The sequence below is a fragment of the Oncorhynchus masou genome, chromosome 22, assembly GCF_036934945.1.
Source record: "Oncorhynchus masou masou isolate Uvic2021 chromosome 22, UVic_Omas_1.1, whole genome shotgun sequence".
In the NCBI taxonomy this organism is placed as follows: domain Eukaryota; kingdom Metazoa; phylum Chordata; class Actinopteri; order Salmoniformes; family Salmonidae; genus Oncorhynchus; species Oncorhynchus masou.
The window spans coordinates 13049315-13064512 of NC_088233.1; the positions used below are offsets into that span (position 1 = coordinate 13049315).

The 15198-nt window shown below is 42.6% G+C and overlaps 1 protein-coding gene across 2 annotated transcripts in view; it reads right to left on the minus strand.

The window, feature by feature from the left end:
- Positions 1-1178: 1178 nt before the first annotated feature.
- The window catches only part of mgat4c (mgat4 family member C), a 190263-nt gene continuing 176243 nt past the window's right edge, over positions 1179-15198 (minus strand). For both annotated transcript variants that reach the window (XM_064929330.1, XM_064929331.1), the window contains 3 exons: positions 5445-5594; positions 4420-4567; positions 1179-4301 (listed from right to left, as the gene is read on the minus strand). In XM_064929330.1, the coding sequence (XP_064785402.1) occupies positions 3145-4301; positions 4420-4567; positions 5445-5573 (1434 nt within the window). In that variant the 5' untranslated portion in view covers positions 5574-5594 and the 3' untranslated portion in view covers positions 1179-3144. The remainder of the gene's footprint in view (positions 4302-4419; positions 4568-5444; positions 5595-15198) is intronic.

Sequence of the window (15198 nt, forward strand, 5' to 3'; positions counted from 1 at the left end):
CGAACAATGTCGGAAAATACAACACGAAAACAACATCTCTACACATTCTCTCCACTGAACAATATAGCACAAGTGAGATTTAACCTGTTGTAAGTAAGTAAGGTAGTATTGGTAAGCATCTAGTCACAAACCAAGTACATTTTCAGTCAAGTTCCACTGCAGATGCTGGACAACAAGTTATAGATCCTGGAATATAAAAGGATTCAATTACTCACTTAACACTTGGTGTTGTTCAGATGCATGCACCTTTGTACACTCACAATTGGAAGACAGCAAAACTTCCCAACAGCCCAGAATTTCCATTTATACACTGCTTTCTCTTGTTATTCGTGAGTTATGGGAACAGTGACAGAAGGCTCCTGGGTAGCGTGGCTACTGATCTTTTGGAAATTATTATAAAAAAACACCCTGGAATTATCTAATGTGATGCATTTGCTACCACATAATGTATACGTTGAGCTCACTAAAAAGTATTAGGAGATATTGCTGTTTGAAGTCAGGTCGCCAAAGACGAAACAGCTGTACGCATCACTTTGCTGACTCTGAGCCGAACAGAATTGATTAATATTTCTATGTTTCCCCGCCAAGATGTAAATGCTAGTTATGACTTCAGTCTTTCTTCAGCTATGACAGCAATTTCCCCTCAACTATTATCCATGTACAACAACCTCCCAGGATCAAATAAAGGAATCTTGGAATCACAATCTCTATCCCAGGAATACTCCCAGGGATTCCAGGAAAACTAGGGACCCTACTGTGACGTGTCCATGGCTTAAGCTGTATCATTACAGGTAGTACACTGACCTAATTCGTTGGCACTGCTGTGTACATCAGCACATATATTTCATTGCATTCTGTAATAATGTTCTTACACTTTTCAATAAAGTCCATCATATGTGAATGAAAGGACCACACTGGGCCTTTTCCTAATGTTTTGCAGTAGGACATTATGTTCTAAACGGCAGAGGATTTGAAGTGAAACTATATCATTTTGTAGAATGGGCATAAGAATAAGTAATATATATTCTGATGACCTGTACAAAATATGACGGGCAGCAGGTAACCTAGTGGTTAAGAGCATTGGGCCAGTAACCGGAAGAATGCTGGTTTGAATCCCAGAGCCCTTGAGCAAGGCACTTAAGCCAAATTGCTCCTGTAAATTGCCCTGGATAAGAGCATCTACTAAAGAGTTTGTTTTTACAGAGCACTACAGTTTAATTATGACCATAGCAATTGTATAGAAAGGAGGAGCTATAAACAGTGAATAATTACCTTATTTACTGACTTTTTAACATGCACACAATTAAGTCATAAGAGGTTGGGGCCTCATGTAATCAAATGTTTGATAAGAAGGAAAAGGTTATTATTCAAGGTGATTTGGAACACAGACCCTTATAATGAATTGGTCAGAGCCATGGATAAAGAGAAACCCTTGATCTGTGTCTGAACAAGACCAAATGGGAGACCAACATGGAAAAGGCCATGCACCCTTATAACCCCTCCTGACACAGCCAGAAGAGGACAGGCCACCCCTCAGAGCCTGGTTCCTCTCTATGTTTCTCACTAGGTTCCTTTGTAGGCAGTTTTCCCCAGCCACTGTGCTTCTACATCTGCATTGCTTGCTCTTTGGGGTTTTAAGCTGGGTTTCTGTACAAGCAACTGCTGATGTAAAATGGGCTTTAGAAATGGATGTGATTGACTGAAACAACAGGTATACCATAACAAGGCATTTTGTGTGAAAAGAAAAACTGCTGTAGGTTTTGAACCATGCCTCCACCTCCACCGTTAGTATTTCAACAGAATATTGGTGTCATGTATGCAAACATTTATCATTTTATTGCATTGCAAAGATTTGTTGAAATTGATGATGCTCTTGATTATGGAAAGATATTTTTTACAAAGCTCCACTTGCTAACAGAACAACATTGTATGAAAAGGGAGAGGACAAGGTGATTCTTCAAAATCATTTCTGAATTGTTATGACAGTAGTCCTTATCTCATTTTGAGAATTGACTTTATATGTATTTTTTCAAAATTACAGGGTATATTTTATTAATTGCATATTACTGAACAATTTACAGATGGTGGCTTTAAGTTACCATCGCCCATGGGTACCACACAGAGTAAAATGTATTTGTTTCTATATTACAGAAACATTCTAAGAGAAGATACATTAGCGGCTGAGAGCACAACATAGGGGAAAGAGAGAAAATGTACTGGAGAGCCTAGCTCCAGGGGGGGTTGTTGTTTGCTGGTGTAAAGCAGAGAGAGTGCCAAACACAGACCAATTTACTGGGGTAAAATTGTGCTGTGGTGGAAAAAAGGGAAAGATCAGGTCCACCCTATTTTTCACAATCCGATCTGAGCTGTTAGAGAAGATGGGTGAAAACAAAACATTGTTCTCCCGTCAGTGGTCCTGATGGAACATACAGCGCCAGGGAAATAGCACAGCTCGCTCCAACACTTCAACACCACACTAGCCTAGATAGGAGGGATTGAAGCAGCACTGACAAAAGTAAAGCCCTGACACAATGGATATTTGTGGAAATATTTACCATCATAATGCTTATAGGGTAACATAGAAAAGATAACTTCGGAGAGAGGTGAATGGAGCTACAGTACTTACTGATAGCAAGAACATTTGGTGCCATGCTGGGGCAAAAACTGTCTGCAGGGGTGTTATTTATTAAGCAACACTGTTCAAGGCCAGAGAACCCAGAGGCTGCTTTCGATGTGGAAAGAAACTGAGAAAAATACATAGAAAAATAAATAACATCATGAGTGAAATAACCAACAGACCATTCCTATATACTCACACCCATAACAACGGGTCACACCCATAAAAACGGGTCACACCCATAAAAACGGGTCACACCCATAAAAGAGGTCAGTCAGACAATCCTTAAAAACATGGATTGTGATGATTTCCATAACTGTATAATTCGATAAAGGTACCTTGAAATATAAAAAATTCTAGATCAAAATATGACTGAATACATACAGTATACTATAAAATGAATAAATAAATGATAAAATAAATGCAATAATGTGAAAATAAATACATAAATAAGTACATAAATAAATACACTGTCAAATGAATTACTAAACCAACTGTTGTCTAAACCAACTGTTTTTGTATTGTCCTCATTGACTGGGAGGTTGTGTAGTCCACAAGCTTATACTCCTAATAATCAGCCATTCTTTCTGACTGGCAGTCACCACAATACGAACACACTCAATGTCAAAGGCAATCTTGTGGTCCACGTCTTGAACCTCAATGTTGCCATATTTAAACTCCCCTAACGTGATGTAGGAAGAACACTGCCTTCCTCTCTTTGTCCCCACCAGCTTCTCTCCTACTTCCAGAGCTCCATGGTGCAGGATATCGTTCTGACGATCGTCCGTTCCTGTCACAATTTTTATCTTGCTTATTTTAGTTGATTTGTTAAAGACTATAACAAAGAAGTCTCCGGTAGAGGGGGGTTTCCCCCAAAAGTATTCGTCCACACTGCTATAAGCCTTGGTGGCGTCATAGTTTTCAAATACATGAATGTTTGTGTTCAGGCTAGCAGGAGGGTTGTCAGGGATATCAATGGAGTCTTCTTCAAAGTCATCATCCTTCAACTTGTTCTCTGCCCCTTTATATGAGGAGTAGTAGCCCATGTGCTGGAACAAGGAGGGCTTGAAGCGGATCACGTCTTTCTGGGCAAGCAGGTCCCGGAAGTGAATGAGGAGCCAGTCACAGGGCATCTCCTGGTAGAACATGAGCAAGAAGTGGGCCAGGCGTGGCAGGTCTCTTGAGTGGTAGAGTTTCCCTATGTAGCCAAGCTTGGAGAACTCCAGCATCACCCAGTAGGAGCCTTCCCTGGAGGTGACCACCTTCTTCAGGGATGTCAGAAAGTTCCGTGAGCAGCGCACATCATCCTCCAGCATCATGTAGAAATCAGAGAGGTTGGTGCAGAAGTTGAGGAGAAAGGCATAGTCCACGTTCTGCTTGGAGCGGAATCGTACCCTGTCCTCTGGGTCATTGTAGTTCCTTTTCAGCCCATCCAGTGATGGATAGTACTCCTCAGGGGCATGGATCACCAGGAGATGCCCAGCGATGATGTGGTGGGCAAACTTCCTGGAGATGTCCTGCACCAGGTTTTCACACCAGGCCAGGTCAAAGTCTGCCAGGTGGACCACCACCACAATCTCTTTCAGCTCCTCATAACTGGACTGGTCAAAAATAGATTTGATCGTCTCCATGAGGTAATTTCCTCTTTTTCTTTTCACGGATGACAATCCAATGGTTAGATATTCTGTAAACAGAAAAGTATATTTTATTCAAGCGTACATTGAAAATAAAATTTGTGGAATAACAAAGATGAAGGTGACCAAGATAAAACAACATGTAATGACAGTCAAAGATATAATTACTCTTTCGGGGCAGTGGGTTCCCAGCGAGGTAACGATATGTGACGTTTATTGTTCCAGAGAAATTAGTGAGGTCTCTGAAGGTGTGAACGTATCTCTCAGTGTTTGAAGGATGCATTGATGTCTCTCTCAGTGGTCTTTTATCCTCCTCCTGCAACACACAACAAAGACAACAGATCAGATGAGACGACTTCATATAGTGAATGCCAGACAAACCAGTGTCTCATCTCATCTAAGCTGCAGACAAACACACACAGCAAAGTCAACTAATTTCCTTGACATGTCTCACATTCGTCTGTAAATAATACAGAGGTAGAAATAACACATTTTGGTTTTAAACTCCTCAAGAATATCCTGTATAAAAGAAAAAGAAGGGTTAGCCAACCGATAAGAAATGTGGATGCGTCATACTGATTTCAAAGATTTCTAAAACCATTGAGGCATTTTTCATTGCCATGGAAATGGACTTTGTGAGAGCACAATATCATTGAAGATATGCAAAACTCCTCAATAATTTAAATAACAAATACAGATAATGTGTTATGATTACCAAGATTTGATGGCATCATGAATAAAAGATAAATCATCGGCTTTGGGTCCACATCATGAAAATTTAAATATGTTTCCTTTTGAAAACAAGTAATTATAAAAGGGACAACATGGTTAAATACTAAAGTGAACTTGTGGGTGAAAATGATGTTGTTTAATTAAGGAGAGGAGAGAGTTCTGTCAGATGTTTTAATAGCCCAAAAATGGATCTAGTTTGGAATCCATATTCTATGCCATCTGCTGTGAGGATGCTACATCAGCCGGGAATCTGCAGGCCTCAATCCCAAAACAATGAAATAGAGAGGCACCCTCTAAATAGTAGTTATTATATTGTGGCTATTACTTAAAAAAAACTTTATTTGGGATCGGAGCCTGCAGGTAGACTAAGCCTGCCTTTAAACTTTAAACATCTGACCGTTAAAAAAATTGTGTGAACTTGCTCTTTATGACTCAAGTGAAAAATATAGAAGAAGACTCACCAGGACGTATCCATCCTCCATGTACAGGTTGAGGAAGAGGAGACAGGTGATCAGGACCCCCAGAAAGGGAATGGTGGAGCGTTTACGGAAACACCTCATCTTGTCCAGGGACTTCCACACCAGCCTCATGATGGAGACACTCACTGGGATCTGCAGGGAAACACAGGGGGAACGGCACATTAGCAAGCCAGTAGAAAAACATTGAATTGGAAGTATACAGTGGGGCAAAAAAGTATTTAATCAGCCACCAATTGTGCAAGTTCTCCCACTTAAGAAGATGAGAGAGGCCTGTAATTTTCATCATAGGTACACTTCAACTATGACAGACAAAATGAGAAAAAAAATCCAGAAAATCACATTGTAGGATTTTTTATGAATTTATTTGCAAATTATGGTGGAAAATAAGTATTTGGTCAATAACAAAAGTTTATCTCAATACTTTGTTATATACCCTTTGTTGGCAATGACAGAGGTCAAACGTTTTCTGTAAGTCTTCACAAGGTTTTCACACACTGTTGCTGGTATTTTGGCCCATTCCTCCATGCAGATCAAATCAAATCAAATCAAATTTTATTTGTCACATACACATGGTTAGCAGATGTTAATGCGAGTGTAGCGAAATGCTTGTGCTTCTAGTTCCGACAATGCAGTAATAACCAACACGTAATCTAACTAACAATTCCTAAACTACTGTCTTATACACAGTGTAAGGGGATAAAGAATATGTACATAAGGATATATGAATGAGTGATGGTACAGAGCAGCATAGGCAAGATACAGTAGATGGTATCGAGTACAGCATATACATATGAGATGAGTATGTAAACAAAGTGGCATAGTTAAAGTGGCTAGTGATACATGTATTACATAAGGATGCAGTCGATGATATAGAGTACAGTATATAAGTATGCATATGAGATGAATAATGTAGGGTAAGTAACATTATATAAGGTAGCATTGTTTAAAGTGGCTAGTGATATATTTACATCATTTCCCATCAATTCCCATTATTAAAGTGGCTGGAGTTGAGTCAGTGTCAGTGTGTTGGCAGCAGCCACTCAATGTTAGTGGTGGCTGTTTAACAGTCTGATTGCCTTGAGATAGAAGCTGTTTTTCAGTCTCTCGGTCCCAGCTTTGATGCATCTGTACTGACCTCGCCTTCTGGATGATAGCGGGGTGAACAGGCAGTGGCTCGGGTGGTTGATGTCCTTGATGATCTTTATGGCCTTCCTGTAACATCGGGTGGTGTAGGTGTCCTGGAGGGCAGGTAGTTTGCCCCGGTGATGCGTTGTGCAGACCTCACTACCCTCTGGAGAGCCTTACGGTTGAGGACGGAGCAGTTGCCGTACCAGGCGGTGATACAGCCCGCCAGGATGCTCTCGATTGTGCATCTGTAGAAGTTTGTGAGTGCTTTTGGTGACAAGCCGAATTTCTTCAGCCTCCTGAGGTTGAAGAGGCGCTGCTGCGCCTTCTTCACGATGCTGTCTGTGTGAGTGGACCAATTCAGTTTGTCTGTGATGTGTATGCCGAGGAACTTAAAACTTGCTACTCTCTCCACTACTGTTCCATCGATGTGGATAGGGGGGTGTTCCCTCTGCTGTTTCCTGAAGTCCACAATCATCTCCTTAGTTTTGTTGACGTTGAGTGTGAGGTTATTTTCCTGACACCACACTACGAGGGCCCTCACCTCCTCCCTGTAGGCCGTCTCGTCGTTGTTGGTAATCAAGCCTACCACTGTTGTGTCGTCCGCAAACTTGATGATTGAGTTGTAGGCGTGCGTGGCCACGCAGTCGTGGGTGAACAGGGAGTACAGGAGAGGGCTCAGAACGCACCCTTGCGGGGCCCCAGTGTTGAGGATCAGCGGGGAGGAGATGTTGTTACCTACCCTCACCACCTGGGGGCGGCCCGTCAGGAAGTCCAGTACCCAGTTGCACAGGGCGGGGTCGAGACCCAGGGTCTCGAGCTTGATGACGAGCTTGGAGGGTACTATGGTGTTGAATGCCGAGCTGTAGTCGATGAACAGCATTCTCACATAGGTATTCCTCTTGTCCAGATGGGTTAGGGCAGTGTGCAGTGTGGTTGAGATTGCATCGTCTGTGGACCTATTTGGGCGGTAAGCAAATTGGAGTGGGTCTAGGGTGTCAGGTAGGGTGGAGGTGATATGGTCCTTGACTAGTCTCTCAAAGCACTTCATGATGACGGAAGTGAGTGCTACGGGGCGGTAGTCGTTTAGCTCAGTTACCTTAGCTTTCTTGGGAACAGGAACAATGGTGGCCCTCTTGAAGCATGTGGGAACAGCAGACTGGTATAGGGATTGATTAAATATGTCCGTAAACACACCAGCCAGCTGGTCTGCGCATGCTCTGAGGGCGCGGCTGGGGATGCCGTCTGGGCCTGCAGCCTTGCGAGGGTTAACACGTTTAAATGTTTTACTCACCTCGGCTGCAGTGAAGGAGAGACCGCATTTTTCCGTTGCAGGCCGTGTCAGTGGCACTGTATTGTCCTCAAAGCGGGCAAAAAAGTTATTTAGTCTGCCTGGGAGCAAGACATCCTGTCCGTGACTGGGCTGGATTTCTTCCTGTAGTCCGTGATTGACTGTAGACCCTGCCACATGCCTCTTGTGTCTGAGCCGTTGAATTGGGATTCTACTTTGTCTCTGTACTGACGCTTAGCTTGTTTGATAGCCTTACGGAGGGAATAGCTGCACTGTTTGTATTCAGTCATGTTACCAGACACCTTGCCCTGATTGAAAGCAGTGGTTCGCGCTTTCAGTTTCACGCGAATGCTGCCATCAATCCACGGTTTCTGGTTAGGGAATGTTTTAATCGTTGCTATGGGAACGACATCTTCAACGCACGTTCTAATGAACTCGCACACCGAATCAGCGTATTCGTCAATGTTGTTATTTGATGCAATACGAAACATGTCCCAGTCCACGTGATGGAAGAAGTCTTGGAGTGTGGAGTCAGCTTGGTCGGACCAGCGTTGGACAGACCTCAGCGTGGGAGCTTCTATTTTTAGCTTTTGTCTGTAGGCAGGTATCAGCAAAATGGAGTCGTGGTCAGCTTTTCCGAAAGGGGGGCGGGGCAGGGCCTTATATGCGTCGCGGAAGTTAGAGTAACAGTGATCCAAGGTTTTTCCGCCCCTGGTTGCGCAATCGATATGCTGATAAAATTTAGGGAGTCTTGTTTTCAGATTAGCCTTGTTAAAATCCCCAGCAACAATGAATGCAGCCTCCGGATAAATGGTTTCCAGTTTGCAAAGAGTTAAATAAAGTTCGTTCAGAGCCATCGATGTGTCTGCTTGGGGGGGATATATACGGCTGTGATTATAATCGAAGAGAATTCTCTTGGTAGATAATGCGGTCTACATTTGATTGTGAGGAATTCTAAATCATGTGAACAGAAGGATTTGAGTTCCTGTATGTTTCTTTCATCGCACCATGCCTCGTTAGCCATAAGGCATACACCCCCACCCCTCTTCTTACCAGAAAGGTGTTTGTTTCTGTCGGCGCGATGCATGGAGAAACCCGTTGGCTGCACCGCTTCGGATAGCGTCTCTCCAGTGAACCATGTTTCCGTGAAGCACAGAACGTTACAGTCTCTGATGTCCCTCTGGAATGCTACCCTTGCTCGGATTTCATCAACCTTGTTGTCAAGAGACTGGACATTGGCAAGAAGAATGCTAGGAAGTGGGGCACGATGTGCCCGTCTCCGTAGTCTGACCAGAAGACGGCCACGTTTCCCTCTTTTTCGGAGTTGTTTTTTTGGGTCGCTGCATGCGATCTATTCTGTTGTCCTGTTTGTAAGGCAGAACACAGGATCCGCGTTGCGAAAAACATATTCTTGGTCATACTGATGGTGAGTTGACGCTGATCTTATATACAGTAGTTCTTCTCGACTGTATGTAATGAAACCTAAGATGACCTGGGGTACTAATGTAAGAAATAACACGTAAAAAAAAACAAAAAACTGCATAGTTTCCTAGGAACGCGAAGCGAGGCTGCCATCTCTGTCGGCGTCGGACACTCCTCTAGAGCAGTTTTGGGGATGTTGCTGGGCAACACAGACTTTCAACTCCCTCCAAATATTTTCTATGGGTTGAGATCTGGAGACTGGCTAGGCCACTCCAGGACCTTGAAATGCTTCTTACGAAGCCACTCCTTCATTGCCCGGGCGGTGTGTTTGGGATAATTGTCATGCTGAAAGACCCAGCCACGTTTCATCTTCAATGCCCTTGCTGATGGAAGGAGGTTTTCACTCCAAATCTCACGATACATGGCCCTATTCATTCTTTCCTTTACACGGATCAGTCATCCTGGTCCCTTTGCAGAAAAACAGCCCCAAAGCATGATGTTTCCACCCCCATGCTTCACAGTAGGTATGGTGTTCTTTGGATACAACTCAGCATTCTTTGTCCTCCAAACACAATGTGTTGAGTTTTTACCAAAAAGTTGTATATTGGATTCATCTGACCATATGACATTCTCCCAATCTTCTTCTGGATCATCCAAATGCTCTCTAGCAAACTTCAGACGGGCCTGGACATGAACTGGCTTAAGCAGGGGGACACGTCTGGCACTGCAGGATTTGAGTCCCTGGCGGTGTAGTGTGTTACTGATGGTAGGCTTTGTTACTTTGGTCCCAGCTCTCTGCAGGTCATTCACTAGGTCCCCCCCGTGTGGTTCTGGGATTTTTGCTCACCGTTCTTGTGATCATTTTGACCCCACAGGGTGAGAGCTTGCGTAGAGCCCCAGATCGAGGGAGATTATCAGTGGTCTTGTATGTCTTCCATTTCCTAATATTTGCTCCCACAGTTGATTTATTCAAACCAAGCTGCTTACCTATTGCAGATTCAGTCTTCCCAGCCTGGTGCAGGTCTACAATTTTGTTTCTGGTGTCCTTTGACAGCTCTTTGGTCTTGTCCATAGTGGAGTTTGGAGTGTGACTATTTGAGGTTGTGGACAGGTGTCCTTTATACTGATAACAAGTTCAAACAGGTGCCTTTAATACAGGTAACGAGTGGAGGACAGAGGAGCCTCTTAATGAATAATTTACCATAATTTGCAAATAAATTCATTACAAATCCTACAATGTGATTTTCTTAATTTTTTTCCTCATTTTGTCTGTCATAGTTAAAGTGTACCTATGATGAAAATTACAGGCCTCTCTCATCTTTTTTAAGTGGGAGAACTTGCACAATTGGTGGCTGACTAAATAGTTTTTTGCCCCACTGTATAGTTCATGAGACTGGGTTGGCCTACAGACTGCCATCAGATGAAGTGGTTATAAATAATTTCCTGTTCTTTCAAGCATCACTTGTTGTACTGAAATCACGTTAGTACAACTCTTCCTGGACATAGTGCATAGTGGGAAAAAAACTATTTTCAAAATAACATGGCACTGGCAAACAACTGACATATAAATATTCTCGTGGAATACAACTAGTACCACCAGAAATGGATCAAAGAATACGAAGAGTGACATATAAATACATCTTTTTTTTCTAGAACGCAATTAGGCGTCAGCAAGCACTTTTGTGACACTGCTACAAAGCCCCAGAGATGCCTAATGGAATACAAACTAGCTGTAAGCTTGGTTCAATGACCACACACACATCAATCACGAACACCGGGAGCCTGGATCACCTGGGAATAGGGCTGGTCAATACATTTCTGTTTGGGGTCTAAAACTGACGCTAACATCCTGTCTCTTTGAAGGCTATTTATTCAATCATGACTGGTATTGGTTGTGTGTAATTAGACACTCTTGATGCTTTTGCAATTTTGCAAAATTATGGCTTATAGAGTTGAAAACACTTTAACAGACAACTCTCCTTTAATTTCTACATCTGTATATCTCCACGTCCTGTAGTAGCCAAGGTATACAGTATAAAAAGGTATAAAAAGGTATTGAACAAATCATTGATAAAAGAATAGGTATTGATGGAACCTTGGTTCTAATCATTATGATGGTAGCCTAAAGAAACACCTGCCTACAGTAAATGCATCAATTAGTGGCCAAGAGTTCTAATAATAGTAATAATATAATCTTGAGCCAAACAAGTAGCTCTCTTCATCTACACTGACAGCTTGTGACATCCAAATCTCTCTCTCTCTTTCAAATAGTAGCCTACACTGCCACACAGCCATTACATTTCCAAACTCAGGTTTAGCTGATGTGGGCTAGAGTGAGAACAGGCCGGATAATTACAGATGTAGGATCTTCATTTGACCTATATTATCACAGCTAAATAATCCTGCAGAACGTTTAGTTCATAATGTTAGGCTATTAGCTAGCTAAAAGTAGTCTTGAGGAAAATGACATACTGTTAATATAACTGGTTTTCAGTGAATCTATGTAAATCACAAAGGTCATCTGCATTTTCTGTGGTGCAGGGACATTCTCAGCAACAAAAAGAGTGATCACGTTAAGATCCTACATCTGTATGTCCTTCCAAAGGTACCTCTGTCGTGTGGTTGACAAACATCAGACAAAAAGCTGCAGTGGTGACTTCACTCCACAGCAGCAGCACAGTGAACACAACACCACCACCTGACAAAATAGTTCCTGAGTCACCTCTGTCAGCTCTTCCTGTCAAAAGCCAACAGCCACAGCAAAATGTGTCAATGGCAACCCTTTTCAGTTGCTTTTTTAAACTACATTACTGAAAAAGAAGGAAATTACAACAGGGGAGAGGTTGGAAGAAAGAAAAGCATCTTGAAATACACAAAATAAATGTTAGTTGGGCCATTGCAGACAAAATACTACAATTACACAACTGGGCAATTTTAGAATTTTCTGCTCCATGCTGGGTGTGTGGTATTCTGTCTCTCACACATGAGTGCTGGATTTGGTGTCCTAATAATGCAGGTTGGATTAGCACTTTGTACTGGCTGCTTGCTTGCATCCTGAATGGCACCCTATTCGAGTACTAGTCAAAAGTAGGGCCATGGTCAAAAAGTAGTGCTCTTAAAAGGGAATAGGGTGACATTTGTTATGCATATCTTGTTTCAATAATTCAGTCTATCTGGGCTCGGGCTTGATAGAGGAAGCTGTGGCCTAAACCTGCCAAAGGCTCAGCTGCAGGTACCTACTTCTCTCTACACTCTTATTGCACACTCAAAGAGCTGCTGTGGCAAGGATGTGCCCGGAATCTGCACTGCTTTCCCCAAAAGGAATGGCTTTTGATATGCAATATGCATATCCTGTACCAAAATCAAATCAAGTTTTTGAGGGTATGTTTCTATAAGTGTACCGGACTGTCTCTAATATATGAATGTGTGTGCACGAGCGAGTGCATGCGTGTATGTGTTGACTATCATGAGTCCAGAGGAGCTTAGTATGTGGTTTGCAGAGAAAGGGGTAAGTGTATTTTAATGGGCTGTCATAATGGCAGTCAATCACTCCCTCAGCCATCCGACCTCCTTGCTGTAACATTGCAGCAGGATATAGTGATAAAGAGCCATTGTACTTTGAACTGAACCAAAGAAACCGCACCACTGCCACTCATTGACAGAATACTACTTATGATATGATAACAGTACACAACACGCTGTAGTAGTCTCTCACATCAGCTGGAAATGGTTTGATAGCTATCTATGAAAGACTGCTACCTGTCACTTACAGTCTGTAAGGGAAATTGATCTGAAGAGTGAGGAAAGTAACACGTAGTTAAAGGGAGTTGAGTTGAGCACTGTAAGTACAAAATTCAAGTCAAATTCCACCATTTCCACTTATGCCTCTCAAGGCTCGACTCCTCTGTAGCTTACCCCACTGAAATACAATTATATTATATTGAATATTATATATTCAAGATACCACCCCAGAGAATGGTTACACTGTCAAAGCAAAAGTGAAATATCTCTGAAACCTGCATTTGACAAGCTCTGGCAATAAAATAATCAAGAAAACCAAGCTTTTCAATGTGTTTGTGTACAGTATCATCTACATAATGAATTCATTCATTTAGCAGGCTACTGACAGCAGGGCACTGAGGAAGACGGAATAATGAAGTAAAGATTTTGTAGTAAAGAGTTCTCCTCTGGGAGTATGAGGTGGGAACAACCTTGGAGTCTCAATGTGATATTCAGACGTCCAAATAAACCCTTAACAAACACTTTTCTTTCCAGTCTAAGTCACTTTAAACTCCGCAATTTAGTGACACTTAAACATTTTTAAAACTAGGCGAGCCTCGTGTAATGGGAAAACCCGGATGGAAAACACATTGTGAATGAGAAAAGGGGAAAAGATGAATAAAATGGGCAGCAGAAAGCTATTCTCCCACATTTGATGTTGTTATCTGTTTGACATTATTTCCCCTGGGTATCCTGCACCTCACAGATATACAGCTCTGCACAAATAATCAATTAAGCCTGCAGATTTGCAGGGGTTCAGCAGTTGCTTTGTGTCAGGTCTTCAGCCACTTTCAATGGATTTTCTCTCTCCCACAAAAGAGGGAAATACCGGAGGCTGGTGTTGATAACAAAATTGTAGCAAAGCGCAGAATAATAAATCCCTTCATTATGATTTTTTTTATTTTTAGCAAAGAATTCAAATTGACCAAACAGTTGACCAATTACCACATTCTTATGGAATTTGTCACACAAAGAGAATCTATCATCTACAAAGACTTTGTCAGATATCGACCTCTTTTTCGAAAGATGCTGAATTATCAACATAGGCAGCACACCGAAAGGGATTACTATTGGTGCACTATCACTCTTTGGAGCAATAAATTAAAAAGTTGAAAGCAATTTCATCATGCAATCCATAGATATTACCATGCACCCGAACAAGGCTACAACTATCAAGGCTGGAACATTGTCAATCATGTTCCCCGACCTGAGAAGATACAGCTCCTCTTCCATCTTGTATTCCACTAACTCCTATTCTAACTTCTACTGAAACTACAGGACACACCCGCATTGATTCTGCGCCCCTCTTGTTTGCTGCTCAGTCTGTCGGCATCGTGACTGTGTGCTCACTTAGCTGCCAACACCTTATCAGATCTGATCATCTTCATCGGGTCCAGACGCTGTGTTCTACCAGTAACCGGTACCGACAAGCTGGCTGCCTGTGTGGAACTCCAGAGGCTCATCGGTGCCAAGGTCCAAACAGATGTACACACACTCCCCTCCTGCTCCAGGCCTGTCACCGCTGTCAGCAGCCTGATCGCACAGACTCTAACGGGAGGTTGTGTGTGAGATTCCCCCCAGGACACACTGTGTGTGTGTGATTCCCCCCAGACATGCTGTCCAAGCTGGCCCTCGCTGCCACCACTGCCCCATGGGAGCCAGAGCCAGCCCGTTGACAACTGCAACTCCAGCTGTTCTCCCATAAGGGCTTGGTGGTGCACCTCGCAAACAGGAAATCAGAAACATTCCTCATACCAATGCCTTCCTGCCTGCATATCTATTAACATTTTAGTCATTTAGCAGACGCTCTTATCCAGAAGGACTTTTGGTAGTGACTGCATAGACCTACATTTTAATACTCTCTAAGCCTCCCTCTGTCTGGCAGAAGTCCATAGTGTTATGGATTCTTCCAACTCAACACCATTACCTATTTTTGCTGACTTCTAGGAAGCTAAGCTTTGTTCTAAGTCCAGCCGCAGTTTGGATCCACATACAGTCCTAAAACTCATTGCCATTTATTACCATCCAAGCTTTTTATGCAAGGACCAGAGCAGGTGACACTGGTGGGGTAGCTTCTGAACTTTTTTGGGGGAACAATATTGAACATGTCGCCCATTG